At 48.4% G+C, this 26,495-nt stretch overlaps 1 protein-coding gene across 1 annotated transcript in view; it reads left to right on the top strand.

Moving 5' to 3' along the window:
- Window positions 1-8,659: 8,659 nt before the first annotated feature.
- LOC144611048 (NACHT, LRR and PYD domains-containing protein 3-like) overlaps window positions 8,660-26,495 on the top strand; it is a 37,126-nt gene continuing 19,290 nt past the window's right edge. The window contains exons 1-4 of the mRNA XM_078430136.1: window positions 8,660-8,788; window positions 21,357-21,452; window positions 23,945-24,090; window positions 25,545-25,713. Of these exons, the coding sequence (XP_078286262.1) occupies window positions 21,374-21,452; window positions 23,945-24,090; window positions 25,545-25,713 (394 nt within the window). The 5' untranslated portion in view covers window positions 8,660-8,788; window positions 21,357-21,373. The remainder of the gene's footprint in view (window positions 8,789-21,356; window positions 21,453-23,944; window positions 24,091-25,544; window positions 25,714-26,495) is intronic.

Raw genomic sequence — 26,495 nt, 5'->3', positions numbered from 1 at the left:
CCACCGTGCCGCCAAAATGTTTCACTTATGTTTTACTTTATATGAAATATAATAGCTAATTATTTGGTGCTCTTTTTACCACTGTGTAAACACTCATTATCTATAAATCTCTTCCCAGTCGGGATGTGCCTGCCCACGTTTACCCCATGTGTATATTCTGAATATCGAATAGGAGAATTCACAGGAGATACCCATTCGGTTCTGCAGATATCCAGAGGAAGTCATGGTAGAAGTGGTAAGCTACGTCTGTGCAGTGTTGCAACACTTCGCTAGCTTAAGGTGGAAAGTATATGGAATCAAGCCTCATCTATACGGGCCTCTTTATAACGGACTTCAGTCATGGTATTCTGTCTCTTTAAGAACACAGGCTGGTAATTATACCGCAGAGGCCATAGAAATGCGGGACAAGGCATTGAAATTGGCCTTCATAACGAGAGGGTTTGAGTACAGGCGTTAAGAGATCCTTCTGCACTTGTATCTTGCCCTGGTGAGCCCATATCTGGAGTATTGTGTGCAATTTTGGTCCCCTAATTTGAGGAAGGACATCCTTGCTATTGAGGCAGTGCAGCTTAGGTTCACCAGGTTCATCCCCGGGCTGGCGGGACTGTCATATGAGGAAAGATTGGAAAGACTGGGCTTGTATTCACTGGAGTTTAGAAGGATGAGAGTGGGTTCTTATTAAAACATATAAAATTATAAAATGGCTGCACAAGTTAGATACAGGAAAAATGTTCCAAATATTGGGGAGTCCAGTTCCAGTGGCCACACAGTCTAAGAATAAAGGGGATGCCATTTAAAACTGAGATGAGACAAAACATTTTCACCTGGAGAGTTATGAATTTGCGGAATTCTCTGCCACAGAGGGCAGTGGAGGCCAATTCACTAGATGGATTTAAAAGAGAGTTAGATAGAGCTCGAGGGGCTAGCAGAATCAAGGGACATGGGAAGAAGGTAGGGACAGGTTACTGATTGTGGATGATCAGCCATGATTCCCAGTAAATGGCGGTGCTGGCACGAAGGGCCAAATGGCCTCCTCCTGCACCTATTTTCTATGTTTCTATGTTTCAATCACAAGTCATTGAAATTGACACGTTATTGAAATCGACACGTTATTAAAATTGATACGTTATTGAAAAATTGACAAGGCATTGAAATTGACACGTTATTGAAATTGACAAAATGATGAAATTGACCCGTTATTGAATTGACACGTTAGTGAATTTGACACGTTATTGTAATTGACGTATTATTGAAATTGATACGTTATTGAAATTGGCACGTTATTGAAATTGACACATTATTGAAATTGACAGGTCATTGAAATCCACACATTATTGAAGTTGACACGTTATTGAAATTAACAAGGTGATGAAATTGACAAGGAAGTGAAACCGACAAATTGTTGAAATTGACAAGGCGTTGTCAAGGAGAGCGGGAGGAAATCGGAGCACCCGGAGAAAACTCATCCAGTCACAGGGAGAATGTGCAAACGCTGGACAGACAGCACCCGTAGGCAGGATCGCACCCGGAGCACTGGGGATATGAGGCAGAAACTCCACCTCTGCGCCACTGTGTTGTCCGAATCAGTAATTTAAAATTATTTAGTGAAAGATAATCCCAATATTTAGTGCACTTCACACCACTACATCAACACTGATCTATATACTAAAACACTCATTTGTTTGTTTGTTTGTTTGTTTGTTCCGGAACTACGGCCAAAACGGTACACGATAGCGCGACAATTTTAGGCCCACCTTACTCACCGTCGCCCCTTCGATGCTAATGGAAGAAGTTTCATTGAAATCGATGTTATATTTTCCAAGTTATTCACATTTTAAGGTTTAAATCTATCTCCTAGGGAGGTAGGGGAGGGAGGTAGGGAGGGGTGGGGGGAGGGTGGGGAGGGAGCAGGGTGGATAAGGGGGGTTGAGGGGGATGGAGTGGGAGGGGGTGGGGAGGGGAGGAGGGGTGGGGTGGGGGGTGGAGGGAGGGGGAGAGGATGGGGAAGGAGGAGGGGGAGGGGGAGGGGTGGGGGGGGAGGGTGCTGCACCAATGCAGGAGAGGTTCGGTCCACTTGGTCTATTCATCTTTAAATTTCTTGCTACTAGGGACGTCCCCATGCACGTTTACCACAGATGTACATTCTTTAAACCGAGGAGGAAAAAACGTCATGGATACCATTACAGTACGAGAGATTTTCACAGGAAGTCAAAGAAGAAATGGTAAGCTACGTTTGTGCAGTGTTGCAAAACTTTGCAAGATTAAAGTCGAAGGTATATGTAGTAAACCATCATTTATACGGGCCTCTTTATTAGGCACTTCGGTTATAGCGGACTGTCTCATGGAGAGCACAGGCAGGTAGTTACACTGCCTGAACCGCTGAGTTACTCCAGCACTTTGTGCCTAGCTGTGTTTTCCAGAGATGCTGCCTCACCCACTGAGTTACTCCAGCACTCTGTACCTGTCCACATTCTCCAGAGATGCTGCCTGAACCGCTGAGTTACTCCAGCACTTTGTGCCTAGCCGTGTTTTCCAGAGATGCTGCCTGACCCGCTGATTTACTCCAGCACTTTGTGTCCTTTTGATTATCAACCAGCATCTGCAGTTGTTTGTTTCTAAAACTTATATAATGATAATCGTTGCTCACATATAGCGGACAGTTGGCAATAACGGACACCACCCGGTGTGGGGGATGGGAAGGGGATTCCAATAATACATCCGGGAGACAGTAAGACTCTATGTCTATGACTATGTCTATGACTCTGCGTCTATGACTCTCTGGCTCTGTCTCTGTGTCTCTGTGTCTCTGTGTCTCTGTGTCTCTGTGTCTCTGTGTCTCTGTGTCTCTGTGTCTCTGGTTCTCTATGACTCCATGACTCAATGACTATGCCTATATTAATCTGTCTCTATGATTATGGCTCGATGACTATGGCTCTATGGCTCTATGACTCTGTGGCTCTATGGCTCTATGACTCTATGACTCTATGACTCTATAGCTCTATGGCTCTATGGCTGTCTGGCTCGATGACTCACTGACACAATATTTCTCTGACTCTGACTCTAATAGTCATAGGCGGCCCTGTGGCGCAGCGATAGAGTTGCTGCCTGATGGCGCCAGAGTCCCGGGTTCGATCCCGACCACGTGTGCTGCCTCTATGGAGTTTGCACGTTCTCCCCGTGACCAGCGTGGGTTTTCTCTGGGATCTTCGGTTTCCCCCCACACTCCAAAGATGTGCAGGTTTGTAGGTTAATTGGCTCAGTAAATGTAAAAGGCAAAATTGTCCCGAAATAGTGTTAGTGTGCGGCAATCACTGGTCAGCGCAGACTTGGTGGGCCGAGCGGCCTGTTTCCATGCTGTATCTATAAACTAAAGTAGTGTGTGAACGGGCGATCGCTGGTCGGCGCGGACCCGGTGGGCCGAAGAGCCTGCTTCTGCACTGTATCTCTAAACTAAAGTAGTGTGTGAACGGGTGATCACTGGTCGGCGCGGACGCGGTGGGCCGATGGGCCCGTTTCCGCGCTCTCTCTCTAAACTAAAGCATTTGTGTTCCTCCAGAGAGATTTGGAGATGCCGCAAAATCATCTGAAACGGCAGAAGACCATTCCTCGGACACGAAACCGGATCAGAACAGAGGGCGTGAAAGTCACAAGCTGATGTAGGGTATGGTGGTGAGAAGAGGAGACACGTGTGCAGAGGAGAGGGACACTGGTTGGAGAAAGGAAAGAAATGAAGGCGCACCACTTGCGGCGAAAAGAAATGAAAGTGGATTACGTAAGTATTTTCATGTTTTTTTCAAAATTGGAGGTAGGACGTCCTTGCTATTGAGGCAGTGCAGCGTAGGATCACCAGGTTAATCCCCGGGATGGCGGGACTGTCAGATGAGGAAAGTTTGGAAAGACTGTGCTTGTATTCACTGGAGTTTAGGATGAGAGGGGATCTTATAGAAACGTCTAAAATTATAATTATAACTATTTACAATATATATTAATGATTTGGACGATGGAATTAGCAGTAACACTAGTAAGTTTGCGGATCACACAAAGCTGGGTGGCAGTGTGAACTGCGAAGAGGATGTTAGGAGGTTGCAGGGTGATTAGGACAGGTTGAATGAGTGGGCAGGTGCAGTATAATGTTGGTAAATGTGAGGTTATCTCCTTTGGCGGTAAAAATAAGGAGGCAGATTATTATCTCAATGGTTTCAGATTAGGTAAAGGGGAAGTGCAACGAGACCCTGGTGTCCTTGTACATCAGTCACTGAAAGTAAGCGTGCAGGTACAGCAGGCAGTGAAGAAAGTTAATGGCATATTGGGATTCATAACGAGAGGATTTGAGTACAGGAGCAATGAATTCCTTCTGCAGTTGTATAGCGCCCTGGTGAGACCACATCAGTAGTATTGTGTGCAGTTTTGGTCTCCTAATTTGAGGTAGGACCTCCTTGCTATTGAGGCAGTGCAGTGTAGGTTCACGAGGTTAATCCCTGGGATGGAGGGATTGTCATATGAGGAAAGATTGGAAAGATTGGGGTTGTATTCACTTGTATTCACTGGAGTTTAGAAGGATGAGAGGGGATCTTATGGAAACGTATACAATTATAAAACGACTGGACAAGCTATATGCATGAATTTTTCCCCCAATTTTGGGGAGTCCAAAACCAGGGGCCACAGTCTGAGAATAAAGGGGAGGCCATTTAAAACTGAGGTGAGAAGAAACATTGTCACCCAGAGAGTTGTGAATTTGTGAAATTCTCTGCCACAGAGGGCAGTGGAGGCCAATTTAAAAGAGAGTTAGATAGAGCTCTAGGGGCTAGTGGAGTCAAGGGATATGGGGAGAAAGCAGGCACGGGTTACTGATTGTAGATGATCAGCCATGATCACAATGAATGGCGGTGCTGGCTCGAAGGGCCAAATGGCCTCCTGCAGCTATTTTCTATGTTTCAATGTTTCTATGTAAATGTGCGCAAGTGGGATTGGTTCAGATGCGACATGTTGGACGGTGTGGGCAAGTTGGGCCGAAGGGCCTGCTTCCGTGCTGTGTGACTCCATGACTGATGTTGGCCGATATCTCACGCATCTGAAATGTGGAAAGGTGTGATATTGTCGACTTGTGGTTCTTAGGAATTATGTATCATATTGCTTTACCAAAGGCATGTGGTTAAACCATTTGTATCTCTCACTGTGCACAGAAATTGTAGCTACGTAGCAGTGCATATACACCGATCTCCTTGTGCTCATCATGGCTACAACATTGGTCCTGGTTATATTCACATGTTGCTGGAAACGCAGGAGTCGGCATCAAATAGATGAACCAACCGCAGCTCCAGGTACGAGGCAAGATATTGATGAAACGTCGGCAAACTATTGTTATACTGTGTGTGTGCGTATGTACGTGTGCGTGTGTGCGTGTGTGTATGTGTTTGTTTATTTGTGTGTGTGTACATGTGTTTGTGTGTGTTTGTGTGTGTGTGTGTGTGTGTGTGTGCGTGTGTGCATGTGTGTGCATGCGTGTGCGTGTCTATGTGTGTGGGTTCACGTGTGTGCATGTGTGTGTGTGTGTTTTGTGTTTGTGCGTGTGTGTGTGCTCGCGAGTGTGTGTGCTCGCGAGTGTGTTTGCGCGCGGGTGTTTGTGTTTGTGTATGTGCGCGCGCGCGCGTTTGTGTGTGTGCGCGCACGTGTGTGCGTGTTTGTGCGCGTGTTTGCACGCATATGTGTGTGTGTGCGCGTGTGTGTGCGCACGCGTGTGTGTTTGTGTGAGCGCGTGTGTGTGCGTGTGTGTGCGCGTGTCTTTGTGCGTGTGCACGCATGTGTGTGTGTGCGCATGTGTGTGTGTGTGTGCGCGTGTGTTTGTGTGTGTGTGTGTTTGTGTATGTGCGCGCGTGTATGTGCACGCGTGTGTGTGTTCGTTCATGCCGCAAGTGTATCTCTAAACAAAAACTAAAGTAGATTGAAGACTCCAGGACTTTGTACCTGTCCACGTTCTCCAAAGATGCTGCCTGACCCGCTGAGTTACTTCAGCACTTTGTACCTGTCCTCGTTCTCCAAAGATGCTGCCCGACCCGTTGAGTTACTCTGTGTCTCTGTGTCGCTGTGTCTCTGTGTCTCTGTGACTCTGTGAGTCTGTATTTCTGTGGCTCTGTGTTTACGAGGATGTTGCCAGGACCCGAGGGGACTGAGCTACTGGGAGAGGTTTGGCAGGCTAGGACATTATTCCCTGGAGCGCAGGAGGAAGAGGGGGTCATAGTGTCGTAGGGTGATACAGCGTGGAAATAGACCCTTCACCAAGTTGCCCACTCAGGCCAACAATGTCCCAGCTACCCTAGTCCCATCTGCCCGCGTTTGGTTCATTATCCCTCCAAACCAGTCCTATCCATGTACCTGTCCAACTATTTCTTAAACGATGGGATAGTCCCTGTCTCAACTACCTCCTCCGGCAGCTCGTTCCATACACCCACCACCCTCTGTGTGAAAAGTTGCCCCTCGGATTCCTATTAAAACTTTTCCCATTCACCTTCAAATCACGTCCTCTGGTCCTTGATTCCCCTACTCTGGGCAAGAGACTGTGCAGTTTTGGTCTCCAAATTTGAGGAAGGATATTCTTGCTATGGAGGGCGTGCAGCATAGGTTCACTAGGTTAATTCCCGGAATGGCGGGACTGTCGTATGTTGAAAGGCTGGAGCGATTGGGCTTGTATACACTGGAATTTAGAAGGATGAGGGGGGATCTTATTGAAACATATAAGATAATTAGGGGATTGGACACATTAGAGGCAGGAAACATGTTCCCAATGTTGGGGGAGTCCAGAACAAGGGGCCACAGTTTAAGAATAAGGGGTAGGCCATTTAGAACGGAGATGAGGAAGAACTTTTTCAGTCAGAGAGTGGTGAAGGTGTGGAATTCTCTGCCTCAGAAGGCAGTGGAGGCCAGTTCGTTGGATGCTTTCAAGAGAGAGCTGGATAGAGCTCTTAAGGATAGCGGAGATAGGGGGTATGGGGAGAAGGCAGGAACGGGGTACTGATTGAGAGTGATCAGCCATGATCGCATTGAATGGCGGTGCTGGCTCGAAGAGCTGAATGGCCTACTCCTGCACCTATTGTCTATTGTCTATTGTCTATTGACTCTGTGCGACAACCCGATCTATTCCTCTCATGCTTTTGTACACCTTATAAGATCTCCCCTCTTCAATAGAAAATAGGCAATAGACAATAGGTGCAGGAGTGGGCCATTCGGCCCTTCGAACCAGCACCGCCAATCCATGTGATCATGACTGATCATCCACAATCAGTACCCCGTTCCTGCCTTCTCCCCATACCCCTTGACTCCGCCATCATTAAGAACTCTATCTAACTCTCTCTTGAAAGAATGCAGAGAATTGGCCTCCACTGCCTTCTGAGGCAGAGCGTTCCACAGCTTCACAACTCTCGGAGTGATAATGTTTGTCGTCATCTCCGTTCTAAATCGCCTACCGCTTATTCTTAAACAGTGGTCACTAGTTCGGGACTCCCCCAACATCGAGAACATGTTTCCTGCCTCTAGCGTGTCCAATCCTTTAATAATCTTATGTTTCAATATGATTCCCTCTTATCCTTCTAAATTCCAAAGTATACAAGCCCAGTCACTCCAGTCTTTCAACATCCGACAATCCCGCCATTCCGGGAATTAACCTGGTGAACCTACGCTGCACTCCCTCAATAGCAAGAATGTCCTTCCTCAAATTTGGAGACCAAAACTGCACCTACTAATTTAGAGATCAAAACTGTATCCTCCTACGTTCGGTGGAATAGAGACCTAGCCTACTCAACAGTTTTGGTCTCCTAATTTGAGGAAGGACACCCTTGTAATTGAGGCAGTACAGCGTAGGTTCGCGAGATTGATCCCTGGGGTGGCGGGACTGTCATATGAGGAAAGATTGGAAAGGCTGGGCATGTCTTCACTGGAGTTTAGAAGGATGGGAGGGGATCTTATAGAGACGTATAAAATTACAGAAGGACTGGACAAGCTAGATGCAGGAAAATGTTCCCAATGTTGGGGGAGTCCAGAACCAAGGGCCACAGTCTTAGAATAAAGGGGAGGCCAGTTAAAACTGAGGTGAGAAGGAACTTTTTCACCCAGAGTGTTGTGAATTTGTGGAATTCTCTGCCGCAGAAGAGAGTGGAGGCCAAATCACTGGATGAATTTAAGAGAGAGTCAGATACACTAGGGGCGAGTGGAATCAAGGGATATGGGGAGAAGGCAGGCATGGGGTACTGATTGTGGATGGTCAGCCATGATCACAATGAATGGCAGTGCTGGCTCGATGGGCCAAATGGCCTCCTCCTTTCTGTTTCAACCTCTCAACACTCAATCTTATCGATCTTCTAGAGATGTATAAAATCGTGTGAGGTATAGATCACGTAAAGTCTTATGCCCAGAGTAGGGGTTTCCAGAAGCAGGGGGGCACAGGATTAAGGTCCGGCGTAATGAGGGGGGGGGGGTGTGTTATTTAGCAGGAACATGAGAGGCATCTTTTCTTACACAAAGGGCGGTGGGACGAGCTATCGGTGGAGGTAGTTGAAGTAGTTTAGCTGAGAGATATCGCGTGGAGGCAAGCCCTTTGGCCCACCCGGTCGACTGTGATCGCTTCACGCACGAACACTATCTGACACAGTATGGGTTATTTATGGAAGCCAATTGACCTTCGTACTCGCAGGTCTGATAATCAGAAAGAAATGATCTTTGTCCAGGGTGTGTTCATTTACCAGCAGAACCAAGAACGCAGAAACATTGAGTGCAGAGTTCGGAGCCTCCGTACAAGGTAGGAACAAATAATGACTGAAATATCTATCCCATTTCACAAGTTTAGTTTAGAGTTTAGTTTCATGGTAAAACGTGGAAACAAGCCGTTCGGCCCGCCGAGTCCGCGTCGACCATCGATCACCTGTTCACACTAGGTCAAACTAAAGCTACGTCACCATAACCCCTGCCTCCTACACCCCTCCCCGGCTCTGTAACCCCCTCCCCCCTCCGGCCCCTACACCACTCCCTGTCTCTGTAACCCGCTCCCTCCCCTCAGGCCCTTGCACCCGCTCTCCCCATCTCTCTACCCCCCTGCCTCTCCGGCCCTCCCCGTCTCTGTGACCCCCTCCCCTCCGGCCCCTTCACCCCTCAATTCAATTCAAAGCAATTAAAGTCAATGAAATGGTGAAAGGCCTGGATAGAGTGGATGTTGGAGAGGATGTAGTGGGAGAGTCTAGGATCAGAGGGCACAGCCTTAGAATTAAATGACGTTCCTTTATGAAAGAGATGAGGAGGAATTTCTTTAGCCAGAGGGTGGTGAATCTGAGAGATTCATTGCCACAGACGGCTGTGGAGGTCAATTGATTGTGTATTTTCCAAGCCGAGATTGACACGTTCTTTAATAGTACGGCTATCTGAAGTTCTCGGGAGAAGTCACGGGAATGGCGTTGAGAGGGAATGAATGATCAGCGTAGGGAGGGTGAATGGAGGGGGAGGGAGGGGGTGGAGGGGGGCCGAGGGAGGAGGGAGGATAAGGGAGGTTGAATGGGGTGAACAGGAGGGGAAGGAGGGAAAAGGGGAGGAGAAGGGGGGGGTTCGATGGAGGGGGAGGGGAAGGGAGAAGGGATGTATGGGGGCGAGGAGGGAGGATAAGGAGGGGAAGGGGAGGGGAGGATGGAGGGAGGGAGGGGGAGAATGGAGTATAAGGGGAGTTGAGGGGAAGGGGGGAAGGGAAGGGGAGGGTGGAAGGGGAGGGGAAGGGGTGGTGGAGGGAGGGAGAGGGGTGGGGAAGGGGGGAGTAAGGGAGGGGGAGGGGAGGAGAGGAGAAGTGGAGTGGGGAGGAGAGGGTGCTGCACCAATGCAGGAGAGGTTTGGGCCCAACGGGTCCACTTGTTCTAGTATCCCTCTAGACCTGTCCTATCCATGTACCTGCATACATGTTGCGGTTAGGCAGTCAGTCAGTCAGTCGATTACTTACTTACATCGGACTAACAACAGCCCCAGTAATTTATTATTGAGAGTTCCTTTGTTGCTGACTACAGAAAGATTTAGCGAGTGGGCACGGTAGCGCAGCGGTAGAGTTGCTGCTTTACAGCGAATGCAGCGCCGGAGACTCAGGTTCGATCCTGACTACGGGTGCTGCACTGTAAGGAGTTTGTACGTTCTCCCCGTGACCTGCGTGGGTTTTCTCCGAGATCTTCGGTTTCCTCCCACACTCCAAAGACGTACAGGTATGTAGGTTAATTGGCTGGGTAAAATGTAAAAATTGTCCCTAGTGGGTGTAGGATAGTGTTGATGTACGGGGATCGCTGGGCGGCACGGACTTGGTGGGCCGAAAAGGCCTGTTTCCGGCTGTATATATATGATATGATATGATCACAGGAATGAATGGGTTAACATAAGACGAGGATGGATGTGCTGGCTCTGGAGAGGGTCCAGAGGAGGTTTACAAAAACGATCCCAGGAATGAGTGGGCGAACGTTTACGATGAACGTTTGTCGTCACTGGGCCTGTACTCGCTGGGATTTAGAAGGTTGAGAGGGGACCTCATTGAAACTTCTAGCGGATACCTGTCGATGTTCTCCAGCGATGCCAGGTCAGCGGGTCAGGCAGCATCTCTGGAGAACATGGATAGGAACAATGTACTGGAGTAGCTCTGCTGTTCAGGCAACATCTCTGGAGAACATAAGTCCATATGTGATAGGAACAGAATTAGGCCATTCGGCCCGTCAAGTCTATTCCGCCATTCAAACATGGCTGTCCTCTCTCTCCCTCCATCCCCATTCTCCTGCCTTCTCCGCATAACACAGACACCAACACTAATCAAGGATCTATGTATCTCTGCCTAAAAAGTACCCAATGATTTGGTCTCCACAGCCTTCTGTGGCAAAGAATTCCACAGATTGAACCACCTCTGACAATACAATAGAAATTCTTGCTCATCTCTATTCTCAAGGAACGTCCTTTAATACTGAGGCTGCGACCTCTTGTCCTAGAATCTCCCACTAGTGGAAACATCCTCTACACAGCCACCCTATACAGGCATTTGGATACATGGACAGGTACATATTGCTGGAGTAATTCAGAGGGTCAGGCAGCAGCTCTGGAGAAGGTGGAGAGGTACAAAGTGCTGGAGTACTTCAGGGGGTCAGGCAGCATATCTGGAGAAGGTGGACAGGTACAAAGTGCTGGAGTACTTCAGGGGTCAGGCGGTATATCTGGAGAACATGGACAGGTAACAAGTGAGGGAGGGACTCAGCGGGTCAAGCAGCATCTCTGCAGAACATAAGTTCATATGTGATAGAAACAGAATTAAGCCATTCGGCCCGTCAAGTACCCAAGCACATATCCTTCACAGCCTTCTGTGGCAATGAATTCCACAGATTCAACCCCTTCTTACAATACAATAGAAATTCTTCCTCGTCTTCTTCCTCAAGGAACGTCCTTTAAATCTGAGGCTAGGGGTCAGGCAGCATCTCTGGAGAACTCGGACAGGTACAAAGTGCTGGAGTAACTTAGTGGGTCAGGCAACATCGCGGAACACGGAAAGGTACAAAGTGCTGGAGTAACTCAACGGGTCAGGCAGCATCTCTGGAGAACATGGACAGGTACAAAGGGCTAAGGTAACTCAGCGGGTCAGGCAATATCTCTGGAGAACATGGATAGGTACAAAGTGCTGGAGTTAGTCAGTAGGGCAGACAGCATCTCTGGACAACATGGATAAGTACAAAGAACTGGACTAATTCAAAGGGTCAGGCAGCATCTCTAGAGAACGCGGACAGATACAAAGTGCTGGAGTAACTCAGCGGGTCAGGTGGCATCCCTGGAGAACGTGGACAGGTACAAAGTGCTGGAGTAACTTAGCGGGTCAGGCAGCATCTCTGGAGAACATGGATAGGAACAATGTACTGGAGTATCTCTGCTGTTCAGGCAGCATCTCTGGACAACATAAGTTCATACGTGATAGGAACAGAATTAGGCCATTTGGCCCGTCAAGTCTACTCCGCCAATCAAACATGGCTGTTCTCTCTCTCCCTCCCAACCCCATTCTCCTGCCTTCTCCGCATCACACTGACACCAACACTAATCAAGGATCTATCTATCTCTGCCTAAAAAATACCCAATTACTTGGTCTCCACAGCCTTCTGCGGCAAAGAATTCCACAGATTTAACCACCTTACAATACAATAGAAATTCTTGCTCATCTCCTTTCTCAAGGAACGTCCTTTAATTCTGAGGCTGTGACCTCTGGTCCTAGAATCTCCCACTAGTAGAAACATCCTCTCCACATCCACCCTATCCAGGCATTTGGATACATGGACAGGTACATATTGCTGGAGTAATTCAGAGGGTTAGGCAACACCTGTGGAGAAGGTGAATAGGCACAACGCGCTGGGCTATCTCAGCGGGTCAGGCAGCATCTCTGGAGATGGTCGACAGGTACAATGTGCTGGAGTAACTCAACAGGTCAGGCAGCATCTCTGGAGAATATGGACAGGTACAAAGTGCTGGAGTAACTCAGCGGGCCAGGCAGCATCTCTAAAGAACACGGATAGGTACAACGTGCTGTAGTAACTCAGCGGGTCGGGCAGCATCTCTGGAGAACATGGATAGGAACAATGTACTGGAGTAACTCTGCTCTTCAGGCAGCATCTCTGGAGAACATAAGTTCATAAGAGATAGGAACAGAATTAGGCCATTCGGCCCGTCAAGTCTACTCCGCCATTCAAACATTGCTGTTCTCTCTCTCCCTCCCAACCCCATTCCCCTGCCTTCTCCCCATAAACCTGACATCCGTACTAATCAAGAATGTATCTATCTCTGCCTAAAGAATACCCTATGACGGCCTCCACAGCCTTCTGTGGCAAAAAATTCCACAGATTTAACCACCTCATACAATACAATAGAAATTCTTCCACATCGCCTTTCTCAAGGAACGTCCTTTAATACTGAGGCTGTGACCTCAGGTCCTAGAATCTCCCACTAGTGGAAACATCCTCTCCACATCCACCCTATCCAGGCATTTGGATTTATGGACAGGTACATATTGCTGGAGTAACTCAGCGGGTCAGGCAACACCTGTGGAGAAGGTGAATAGGCACAAAGTGCTGGACTATCTCAGCGGGTCAGGCAGCATCTCTGGAGAGGGTCGACAGGTACAATGTCTGGAGTAACTCAACAGGTCAGGCAGCATTTCTGGAGAGGGTTGACATGTACAAAGTGCTGGAGTAACTCAGCTGGTCAGGCAGCATCTCCAGAGAACACGGATAGGTACAAAGTGCTGGAGTAACTCAGTGGGTCAGGCAGCATCTCTGGAGAACACGGATGGGCACAACGTGCTGGAGTAACTCGGCGGATCATGCAGCATCTCTGGAGAACATGGATAGGTTCAAAGTAATGTGGTAACTCAATAGGTCAGATAGCATCTCTGGATGCTGACTCTACCGGACCGAGGCCAGACAACAACTCTCAGACACCTCTTCCTACTTTCCCTGGACCATGACTCCACGGACAAACACCAGACCTTTATCATCAGCACCATCACGGACCTCACCATTTCCGCCGATCTACCCTCCAATGCCTCCAAACTTATAGTTCTCCAGCCCCGCACGGCCCGATTCTACCTCCTACCTAAAATCCATAAACAGAACTGTCCCGGCAGACACATTGTCTCTGCCTGCTCATGTCCCACCGAACTTATTTCCACTATCTCGACTCCATCCTATCCCCCCTAGTTAAATCCCTCCCCACCTACGTCCAAGATACCTCACCAGCTTTCCATCTCCTCGATAACTTCCGGTTCCCAGGCCCCCACTCCCTCATCTTTACCATGGACGTCCAGTCACTCTACAATTCCATCCCCCACAAGGATGGTCTCGAAGCACTCCTTTCTTCCTCGACCGCAGAACCAGCAAATCCCCAATTACTAACACGCTCCTCCGCCTAGCAGAGCTGGTTCTTACCCTTAACAACTTCTCCGTTGACTCCTCCCACTTCCTCCAAACCAGGGGCGTAGCTAGGGGCACCCGCATGGGGCCTAGCTACGCCTACCTCTTTGTCGGGTACGTCGAACAATCCCTGTTCCGGACGTACACTGGCCCCATCGCCGAACTCTACCTCCGCTACATCGACGACTGCATTGGTGCTACCTCTTGTACCCATGCAGAACTCACTGACTTCATACACTTAACTTCCAATTTCCATCCTGCCCTTAAATATAATTGGACATCTCCGACATCTCCCTCCCGTTTCTGAACCTCACCATCTCCATCACAGGAGACAGACTAGTGACTGACATCAACTATAAACCCACTGACTCGCACAGCTATCTGGACTACACTTCTTCCCACCCGGTCTCCTGCAAAACGTATATCCCCTACTCCCAATTCCTCCGTCTACGCTGCATCTGCGCCCGGGATGAGATGTTTCACACTAGGGCATCAGAGATGTCCTCATTCTTCAGGAAACGGGGCTTCCCCTCTTCCATTATAGATGAGGTCTCTTCTACATCCCTTAGCTCCGCTCTTGCTCCTCCTCTCCCCATTTGTAACAAGGACAGAACCCCCCTCGTTCTCAACTTCGACCCGACCAGCCAGCGGATCCAACATACCATCCGCCAACATTTCCGTCACCTACAGCGGGACCCCACTACTGGCCACATCTTCCCATCCCCTCCCTTTTCTGCGTTCCGCAGAGACCGGTCCCTCCGTAACTCTTTGGTCCACTCGTCCCTTCCTACCCAAACCACCCCATCCCCGGGCACTTTCCCCTGCAACCGCACGAGATGCAACACCTGTCCCTTTACCTCCCCCCTCAACTCTATCCAAGGACCCAAACAGTCTTACCAGGTAAGACAGAGGTTCACCTGCACCTCCTCCAACCGCATCTATTGTATCCGCTGCTCTAGATGTCAACTTCTTTACATCGGCGAAACCAAACGCCGGCTCGGCGATCGCTTCGCCCAACACCTTCGCTCAGTCCGACTTAACCAACCTGATCTCCCGGTGGTTGAGCACTTCAACTCTCCCTCCAACTCCCAGTCTGACCTTTAAGTCATGTGCCTCCTCCAGTGCCGTAGTGAGGCCCATCGCAAATTGGAGGAACAGCACCACATATTTCGCCTGGGCAGCTTGCAGCCCAGCGGTATGAACATTGACTTCTCCAACTTTAGATAGTTCCTCTGTCCCTCTCTTCCTCTCCCCCTTCCCAGTTCTCCCACTGTCTTCCTGTCTCCACCTATATCCTTCCTTTGTCCCGCCCCCCCTGACATCAGCCTGAAGAAGGGTCTCGACCCGTTACATTACCCACTCCTTCTCTCCTGAGATGCTGCCTGACCTTCTGAGTTACTCCAGCATTTTGTGAATAAATACCTTCTCTGGACAACATTGATAAGTACAAAGTGCTGGAGTAACTCAGTGGGTCAGGCAACATCTCTCGAAAAGCTAAGTTCATAAGTGATAGGAGCAGGATTAGGCCATTCGGCCCATCAAGTCTACTCTGCCGTTCACACATGGCTGATTTATCTCTCCCTCCCAACCCCATTCTTCTGCCTTCTCCCCATAACCATGACACCCGTACTAATCAAGAATCTACCTACCTCTGCCTAAAGAATACCCAATGATGGCCTCCACAGCCTTTTGTGGCAAATAATTCTACAGTTTGAACCACCTCTTACAATACAATAGAAATTCTTCCTCATCTCCTTTCACAGGGGACGTTCTTTAATTCTGAAGCTGTGACCTCTGGTCCTAGAATCTCCCACTAGTGGAAACATCCTCTCCACATCCGCTCTATCCAGGCATTTGGATCCATGGAAAGGTACAAAGTGCTGGAGTAACTCAGCGGATCAGGCAGCAGCTTTGGAGAAGGTTGACAGGTAGAAAGTGCTGGAGTAACTCAGCGGATCAGGCAGCAGCTTTGGAGAAGGTTGACAGGTACAAAGTGCTAGAGTAACTCAACGGGTCAGGCAGCATCTCTGGAGAGCACGGATGGGCACGAAGTGCTGGAGTAACTCAGCGGGTCAGGCAGCCTCTCTGGAGATCACGGACAGGTACAAAGTGCTGGAGTAACTCAGTGGGTCAGGCAGGATCTCTGGAGAACATAAGTTCATAAGTGATAGGAACAAATTAGGCCATTCGGTCCGTCAATTCTACGCCATTCAAACATGGCTGTTCTATCTCTCCCTCCCAACCCTATTCCCCTGCCGTCTACCCATAACCCTGACACCCGTACTAATCAAGAATCTATCTATCTCTGCCTAAAAAATACACAATGATTTGGTCTCCACAGCCTTCTGCGGCAAAGAATTACACAGATTTAACCACCTGTTACAATGCAATAGAAATTCTTCGTCATCTTTCTCAAGGAACGTCCTTTAATGACGAGGCTGTGACCTCTGTTGACAGAACCTCCCATTAGATGAAACATCCTCTCCACATCCACCCTTTCCAGGCACTTGGATACATGGACAGGTACAAATTGCTGGAGTAACTCAGCGGGTCAGGCAGCATCTCTGGAGAACGTAAGTTCATATGTGATAGGAACAGAATTAGGCCATGCGGCCTATCATTTCTACACCATTCAAACATGGCTGTTCTATCTCTCCCTCCCAACCCCATTCCCCTGCCTTCTTCCCATAACCCTGACACCCGTACTAATCAAGAATCTATCCATCTCTGCCTAAAAATTACCCAATGGCTTGGCCTCCGCAGACTTCTGAGGCAAAGAATTCCACAGATTCAACCCCTTCTTACCATACGATACGAATTCTTCCTCGTCTCCTTTCTCAAGGAACGTCCTTTATTTCTGGTCCTAGAGTCTTCCACCAGTGGAAACATCCTCTCTACATCCACCCTATACAGGCATTTGGATACATGGACAGGTACAAATTGCTGTTTTAACTCAGCGGGTCTGGCAGCAAGTCTGGAGAAAACGGTAGGTACAAGATGCTACAGTTACTGAGCGGGTCAGGCAGCATCTGTGGAGAACGTGGACGGGTACAAATTGCTGGAGTAACTGAGCGGATCAGGCAGCATCTCTGGAGATAGTGGACAGATACAACGTGCTGGAGTAACTCAGCAGGTCAGGCAGCATCTCGGGGAATACCGATAGGTACAATATGTTGGAGTAACTCAGCGGGACGGGCAGCATCTCTGGAGAACAAAGCACTCAATATTCTGACTGATGAAGGGTAATGTGCCAAAATACGTAATAATAATAATAATAATAACAATATTAATAATAATAATAAAAATAATAATAATAACAATAATAATAATAATAATAATAATAATAATAATAATAATAATAATAATAATAATAATAATAATAATAATAATAATAATAATAATAATAATAATAATAATAATAATAATAATAATAATAATAATAATAATAATAATAATAATAATAATAATAATAATAATAATAATAATAATAATAATAATAATCCTTTATTTGTCCCACACCGGGGATATTTGCAATACCCTATCTACCAGTGATGCCACTTTCAATGAATTATGTACCTGCGAACTAGGTATGACGTAAAGTACCTGCGCTCCTAGATTCCTCTGCTCTACAACACTCCCTGTCTACCTGTAACACCACTTCCAGGGAGCCGTGTACCTGCACTCACAGATCCCTCTGCTCTACAACACTCCCTGTCTACCTGTGACGCCACTTTCAGGGAACTGTGTACCTGCGCTCCTAGATCCCACTGCTCTACAACATTCCCCAGAGCCGTGCGGTTCACTGTGTAGGTTCTGCCCTTGGGAGACGTCCCAAAATGTACCACCTCACATTTCTCTGCACTAAACGCCATCAACCATAGCTCACCCCACCTGGCCAATCGATCCAGATCCTGCTGCAAATTTACACAACCATCTTCACTATCTGCATTACCCCCCACTTTTGTGTCATCTGCAAACCTACTAACCTTGCCAGGTACGTTGTTGTCCAAACCATTGATCTACATGGCAAACAACAATGGGCCCTGCACCGAACACTGAGGCATGCCACTGGTCACAGGCCCCCCAGTCCAAGAAGCAACCTTCCGTTTACTTTGTTGAACTGAGGTTGTTCTTTGCATGTGAGGGAACAAATGAAATGGGGTGTTGCAACTGTAAGACAAATTCTGGAGACGGAAAACCTTCTAAAAAAGATCAGCGCAGCAAACAAACTCCCAATCAAGCTAGCAACCAGGACACCTCTGGAAGCCATGGATATCAGTCCACAGAGTCTGGTCCTGTTGAAGGTTTGTGTTCACCCCCAGGTTTACGGCAGAATTGGGAAAACGTTTTGCCCACTCAATCTCGCTTTAAATTAAATCCGAACGTGTCAAGGTTCTCAGCATGTTGCTGACCCGTCACTCACTCTCTGGCAGGTAAACAATGGAATTTTTACCGCAGAAGGGCAGCCATTACTCTGAGATCGTTTAAGGAGCAATGAGAATGTATATGGACAGGGCAGGTTTATTCAGATACGGGCCAAACGCGGGAAGGTGGAACTAGTGTAGATGGGGCATGTTGTTCGGTCTGGGCAATTTGGGCCGAAGGGCCTGTTTCCGCGCTGTATCATTCTGTGGCTTCATGAGTCTATCTGTTGGAGTTAGTACATAGAACATAAAAGAGTGCAGCACAGGAACTGGCCCTTCTGTCCATAATGTCGGGACCCAACTTGATGCCAAGACCAACGATTATCTGCCTGCATATAATACATATCCCTCCATTCCATGCGTATCCATGTGCCTATCTAAAATAATTATACTTTAGACTTTAAACCTAAGAGATAGTGTGGAAACAGGCCCTTCAGTCCTTGCCGACCATCGATCACCCTTTCATACTAGTTTAAATGGAGATACAGCATGGAAACAGGCCGTTTGTCCCACCGAGTCCTCGACGACCAGCGATCACCCATTTACACTAGTTCCGTTAAGAGATTCAGCGTGGAAATAGACCCTTCCCCACCCAATCAACGACGAACAGCGATCAACCAGAAACCTGTTCTATTCTGCACAGTAGGGTCAATTTACAGAATCCATTAAATGACAAATCTGTATTTCTTTGGCGTGTTGGAGGAAACCGGAGCACCCGGAGAAACCCCACGCGGTCACAGTGAATACGTACAAACTCCGGGTTCGAACACGGGTCTCTGGCGCCGCGAGGCAGCAACGCCACTGCTGCGCCACGTTGCCGCCCTATATTCATAAGAACTACCATTGCATCTGCCTCCATCACTACAAATGTGGGTGGTACATGGGCGCAGCGGTAGAGTTATGCATCACAGCGCCAGAGAACCGGGAGAACATGGATAGCTACAGAGTCCTGGAGTAACTCAGTGGGTCAGGCAGCATCTCTGGAGAACGTGGACAGGTACAAAGTGCTGGAGCAACTTGCTCTTGAAAAGGAGGCGCTGTCCTCTTTCTTACAGTTTAGCTTTCTGCCCAACCAATTGTTCAAGCGCTTTTGATTGCAACATGCGCCTTAATCTAGTTCAACAAAGAAACTGACAAGTTACTAAAGAACTCTGGAGAATGGCCTCCTCCTGCACCTATTTTCTTTGTTTCTATGTAACTTTGTACATGCATGCCTAGATATCTCTACTCTGCAACACTCCCTGTCTACCTGTGATGCCATTTTCAGGGAACTGTACACCTGGGCTCCGAGATCCATCTGCTCTAGAACATTCCGTGTCTACCTGTGACGCCACTTTCAGGGAACTGTGTACCTGCGCTCCTAGATCCCTTCGCTCTACAACACTCCCTGTCTACGTGTGACGGCACTTTCCGGCAACTGTGTACCTGCGCTCCTAGATCCCCCTGCTCTTCAACATTCCCTGTCTACCCGTGACGCCACTTTAAGGGAACTGTGTATCTGCGCTCCTAGATCCTTCTGCTCCACAACACTCCTTGTCTACCTGTGACACCACTTTCAGGGAGCTGTGTACCTGCGCTCCTAGATCCCCCTGCTGTACAACATTCCCTGTCTACCCGTGACGCCACTTTCAGGGAACTGTGTACCTGCGCTCCTAGATCACTCTGGTCTACATCACTCAATGACCTCCAGTGACAGCACTTTGAGGGAACTGTGTACCTGCGCTCCTGGATCCTTCTGCTCCACAACACTCATTGTCTACCTGTGACACCACTTTCAGGGAGCTGTGTACCTGCGCTCCTAGATCCCTCTGCTCCGTAAAACCCTTTTCTTAAAATGAAGGTAAACAACATCCACTGACTCTCCTTTGTCTGTCCTCCCATTTACGCCCTCAATGAATTCCACCAGATTTATTAGTCATGATCTCCCCTTCACCAAACCATGCTAACTTTGGCCTATATCATCATGAAGAACTCTCATCCAAATACTCTGTTACCTTGTCTTTCATAATCTTTATACCAAAACTCTCGTTTTTCTGATTGTTTGTTTGTTCCTGAGCTACAGCCAAAACGGTGCACGATAGCGCGACAATTTCAGATCCACCTTACTCACCGTCTTCACTTTGGTGCTCATGGAAGAAGTTTTAGTGAGATCTGTGTCATAGTTTTAAAGTTATTCACTTTTTAAAGTTTAAATATATCTTCAAGGGAGGGAGGGGGAGGGAGAGAGGGAGGGGGTGGAGGAAGGGTGGGCGAGGAGGTAGGGGGTGAGTTTGGGGAAAGGAGGCGAGGAGGAGAGGGCGGAGGAGGGGGGAGGAAGGGGGAGGGGATGGGAAGGAGGAGAGAAGGGGAGGGGGAGATGGGAGGGGGGAGAGGGGAGGACGGAGGGGGGAAGGAGGGAGGGGACGGGAGAGAGGGAGGGGGGTGAGGGGTGAACATGGAGCGGGGGGGTGGTATAGCGGGGACGGGGGTGGTGAAGGGGATAGGGGATGGAGCATGGGGTAGGGGGGGGTGGGAGTGGGGAGGTGGAGGGCAGGGGGTGAGGGGAGGGGGAGGGAGAGTGGGGAGGGATAGGGGATGGCCGGGATGAGGAATGGGTGAAGGAGATGGTGGAGGGGCGGGAGGGGGGATGGGGGAGGGGGTCTGGGGAAGGAAGGGATGGGGGATGAGTAATGGGTGAATTGGATGGGGAGGTGGAAGGGAATGGGAAGGCCAGGGAGGGGTAGATGGGGAGGGTGCGTGGGGGAGGAGGGGGTGCTGCACCAATGCAGGGGAGGTTTGGGCCCAACGGGTCCCCTTGGTCTAGTAGACTCTAATATTTTACCAGCCACTGACGTCAGGCTAATCTTGCCATGTGCGTTCTCCTGCAAATCATTGATCAATTTGACAAACAATAATGGACGCAGCACCAAGCCTTGAGGCCCACCACTGGTCACCGTCGTACAGTCCGGGAAGCAACCTTCCATTGTTTTATTTATACTGGGATTATTCTTTGCAGGTGCGGGGCCAAATGAAATGGGGACTCGCAACAGTAAGAAAGATTCTGTGGACGAAAGACCTTCTGAAAATGATCAGCTCTTCAAACACACGTCAGGTACAGTTTGGCAACCAGGCCGCCTCTGGAAGCCATGGATATCAGTCCACAGGGTCTGGGCCTACGGGAGGTTTGTTTTCACTCCGAGATTCACGGACGAATTGGAAAATAATGTTTCGTCCGCTCAATGTCGCTTGAAATTAAACTCGAACGTGTATCACAGCAGGTTGCTGACTCTTCCCACATTTGCACGCAGGAAAACATAGGGCAGGGTGATAGAGCAATACAGTGGAGGAACAGACCCTTCAGCCCAACTTGTCCACATAATCGACTCCTCACAATAGACAATAGGTGCAGGAGTAGGACATTTGGCCCTTCGAGTCAGCACCGCCATTCAATGTGATCATGGCTAATCCTCCACAACCAGTACCCTGTTCCTGCCTTCTCCCCACACCCCGTGCTCCCGCTATCATAAAGAACTCCATTTAACTTCCCCGTAAAAGCATCCTGAGAATTGCCCTCCGCTGCCTTCTGATGCAGAGAATTCCACAGATTCACAACTCTCTGAGTGAAAACTTTTTTCCTCTTCTCCGCACTAAATGGCCTACTCCTTATTCTTAAATTGTGGCCCCTGGTTCCGGACTCCCCCAATATTGGGAACATGTTTCCTGCCTCCAGCATGTACAATCCCTTTTCATCATATGTTTCAATAAGATCCCACTAATCCTTCTAAATTCCAATTATACAAGCCCAGTCGCTCCAGTCTTTCAACATACGACAGTCCCACCATTCCGGGAATTATGCTCGTGATCCTACGCTGCACGCCCTCAATAGCAAGCATGTCCTTGCACAAATTTGGACACCAAAACTGCACACAGTACTCCAGGTACAGTCTCACTAGGGGCCTCTACAACTGCAGAAGGACCTCTTTGCTCCAATACGCAACTCCTCTTGTCGTGAAGGCTAATATGCCATTAGCTTTTTTCACTGCCTGCTGTACCTGCATGCTTACTGTCAGTGACTGATGAACAAGGACACGCAGATCTCGTTGTTCTTCCCCTTTTCGTAACTTGACACCATTCAGATAATAATCTGCCTTCCTGCTCTTGCCACCAAAGTGGATAACCTCACATTTATCCACATTAACCTGCATCTGCCATGCATCTGCCTACTCACACAACCTGCATCCACATAGCATCCTCTTCACAGTTCACACTGCCACTCAGCTTTGTGTCATCGACCAACATGCCCCATCTACACTAGTCCCACCTGTCCGTGTTTGGTCCATGTCCCTCTAAACCTTTCCAATTCGTGTACCTGTCGAAATGCTTCGAAAATTTTGGGATAGCGCTTGCCTCAACTACCTCCAGGGAAGTGCGTTCCATACACCCACCACCCTCTGTGAAAATATTATGCCTTAGGTTCCCGTTAAAACTCTCCACTCTCTCCTTAAATCTATGTCCACTGGTTCTCGATTCCTCTACTCTGGCCAAGAGGCGCTGTGTCCACACAATCTATCCCCTTCATGATTCATGCACCTCAAAATATCACCCCTCATCCTCCTGCGCTCCAATGAATGAAGTCCTAGCCTACTCAATCACACCCAATATCTCTGACCCTCGAGTCCTGGCAACACCCTCGTAAATCATTTGCTCCAACTTCAGCTTGACAAAGTATTTCCTCTTACATCGTGCCCGGAACTGAACACAATATTCAAAATGCGGCCCCACCAACATCGTATACAGGTGCAACATGTCCTCCCAACATTTATACTCAACGCGCAACCGATCAAGATCCTGTTGCAATTTTGTGATAACCATATTTAGTCTACAACACCACCCCCCTTTGTGCCAGCTACAAACATGCTAATGTTTGTAAGTTCATCAGATGTGATAGGAAGTCTTTCCAGGTGAGGCAGAGGTTCACCTGCACTTCCTCCAACCTCATCTATTGTATCCGCTGTTCCAGAGGTGAACTTCTCCACATCGGCGAGACCAAGTGCAGGCTCGGCGATCGTTTCTGTCCTGGGCCTTCATTGTCAGAGTGAGGCCCAACGCAAATTGGAGGAACAGCACATCATATTTAGCTTGGGCAGTTTACACTTCAGTGGTATGAGCATTGACGTCTCTAACTTCAGATAGTTCCTCTTTCCCTCTTTTTCCCCTCGCCCTTCCCAGTTCTCTCTCGTGGCCCAGCGGTAGAATTGCTGCCTCACAGCGCCAAAGAACCGGGTTCGATCATGACCGCGGGTGCTGTCTGTGCGGAGTTTGTAAGTTCTCCCTATGACCCGCGTGGGATTTCTCCGGGTGCTCCGGTTTCCTCCCATGTCCCAAATATATACAAGTTTGCAGGTTAATTAGTTTCTGTCAGTTTTCCCTGGTTTGATGGACAGCACTAATGTATGGGGTGATCGCTGGTCGGCGCGGACTTGGTGGGCCGAAGGGCATGTCTCCGCGATGTCTCCCCAAAGTGCAATTGCAGGCTGGAAATAATGCATTGATATACCGCCGTTGTTACATTGATATACCCTCAGTTTTGTTTTTAATGTTCAGGAATATTGGCGAAAACTACTGATACTCAGCTGGTGGGAGTTACGGAGCACAATCGAAAAGAACTGGAAACGTTAATTAAAGATGTCGTGAAGAAATTTTATGAATTCCTCTTTAACTCAAAGGAGATTACAGAATTGGATCATAAGGTATTCCGGTTAGACAATAGACAATAGGTGCAGGAGGAGGCCATTCGGCCCTTCCAGCCAGCACAATCTGTACCCCGTCCCTGCCTTTACTTAATATCCCTTGACTCCGCTATCATTACGAGCTAACTCTTTCTTGAAAACATCCAGGGAAATGGCCTTCACTGCCTTATGAGGCAGAGAGTTCCACAGCTTCACAATTCTGATGAAAAAGTTTTTCCTCATCTCCGTTCTAAATGGCCTACCCATTACTGTTAAACTGTGGCCTTGGTTCTGGATCCCCCCAACATTGGGAACATGTTTCCTGCCTCGAGCTTGTCCAAACCCTTAATAATATGTTTCAATAAGATCCCTCTCATCCTTCTAAATTCCAGTCTTTCAAGCTACGACTGTCCTTTCATTTCGGGAATTAATCTGGTGAACGTACGCTGCACTCCCTCAATAGCAAGAATGTCCTTCCTCAAGCGAGGAGACCAAATTTGCACACAGTACTCCAGGTGTGGTCTCAGCGTGCCCTGTACAACTGCAGCAGGACGTCTTTGCTCATATACTCAACTCCTCTTGTTATGAAGGCCAAAATACCATTGGCTTCCTTCACTGCCTGCTGCATCTGCATGCTTACTTTCTGTGACTGATGAACTAGGACATGCCCTTTTTCTAAATTGACACCATTCAGATCACCTCCTGTTCCTCATCGTCGAACACTTGTGCCCGGTCCGCCAAGGCCTGCTGGATTTTCCAGAGCAAACTATTTTAACCCCTTCACATCCCCATACTGACATTTCTGACCTCAAAGCTCCACCCAAGACCGCAAGAAATCGCAGAGAGTTTTGGATGTAGCCCAGGCCATCAGGCGAACCTGCCTCCCTCCCAAATTTCACCCCCACAATCTGGATGAAGAAGAGTCGCAACCCGAAAGGTCACTAATTGTGTTCTCCAGAGATGCTGCCTGACCTGCTGAGTTACTCCAGCACTTTGTACCTGTCCACGTTCTCCAGAGATGCTGCCTGACCTGCTGAGTTACTCCAGCACTCTGTACCTGTCCACATTCTCCAGAGGGGTTACCTGACCCGCTGAGTTACTCCAGCACTTTGTACCTGTCCACGTTCTCCAGAGATGCTGCCTGCACTGCTGAGTTACTCCAGCACTCTGTACCTGTCCACATTCTCCAGAGGGGCTGCCTGACCCGCTGAGTTACTCCAGCACTTTGTACCTGTCCACGTTCTCCAGAGATGCAGCCTGACCTGCTGAGTTACACCAGCACTCTGTACCTGTCCACATTTTCCAGAGGTGCTGCCTGACCCGCTGAGGTACACCAGCACTTTTTACCTATCAATGTTCTCCAGAGATGCTGCCTGAACCGCCGTTACTCCAGCACTTTGTACCTATCCTAGGCGTAAACCAGCATCTGCAGTTTCTTTTAAATACATCTAAATGTATCACATTTCATTTCACAGATCAAAACACTGGCTAAAACTAATCGGATAACTGAGGCTTTACAACGGCTTTTGAGAGCTGTGTTGAACGGAAACACGTCGGGATGCAGAGTAATTTGGAATGCCCTTCTACAAACCCGGAATAACCACCAATGTTTGATTTCGATGTTGGAAAATGCACGAGTGGAAGGTATGATACTGGGGAAACAGTTTGAGATGTTTCCACGAGTGGAAGAGTCCAGGTTTTGAGTTCATAAGTTCATAAGTCATAGGAGCAAAATTAGGCCATCAGTCAGTATCGAGTATAGAAGTTGGGAGGTCATGTTGCAGTTGTATAAGACTTTTGTGAGGAGGCATTTAGAGTATTGTGTTCAGTTTTGGGCACCGTGTTATAGGAATGATGCTGTCAAGTTGGAAAGGGTGTAGAGAAGATTTACTAGGATTTTGCAAGGACTCCAGCGGGCTGAACTACAGGGAGAGGTTGGGGTAGGCTGGGACCTTATTCCTTGAAGCGCAGGAAGATGAGAGGAGATCTTATAGAGGTGTATAAAATCACGAGAGGAATAGATCGGGTAGATGCGCAGAGTCTTTTGCCCAGAGTAGGGGAATCGAGGACCAGAGTTTCAAGGTGTAGGGGAAAAGATTTAATATGAAACCGAAAGGTAACTTTTTCACACAGCGGGTGGTGGGTGTGTGGAACAAGCTGCCGGAGGAGGTAGTTGAGGCTGGGACTATCCCATCTTTTAAGAAACAGTTAGACAGGTACATGGACACGACAGATTCTGGATCAAGCGCAGGAAACTGGGACTAGTGAAGCTGGGACATTGTTGGTCGGAGTGACACAGTTACACTCTATCTGAGACGCCAATTTCAGGGAACTGTGTACCTGCGTTCCTAGATCCCTCTGCTCTACAACACTCCCTGTCTCCCTGTGACGCCACTGTCAGGGAACTATGTAGCTGCACTCTTAGA

Source organism: Rhinoraja longicauda, chromosome 39 (assembly GCF_053455715.1).
Source record: "Rhinoraja longicauda isolate Sanriku21f chromosome 39, sRhiLon1.1, whole genome shotgun sequence".
Lineage (NCBI taxonomy): Eukaryota > Metazoa > Chordata > Chondrichthyes > Rajiformes > Arhynchobatidae > Rhinoraja > Rhinoraja longicauda.
Note: the sequence above shows the minus strand (reverse complement) of the source record. Positions and strands in the feature narration are given on the sequence as shown.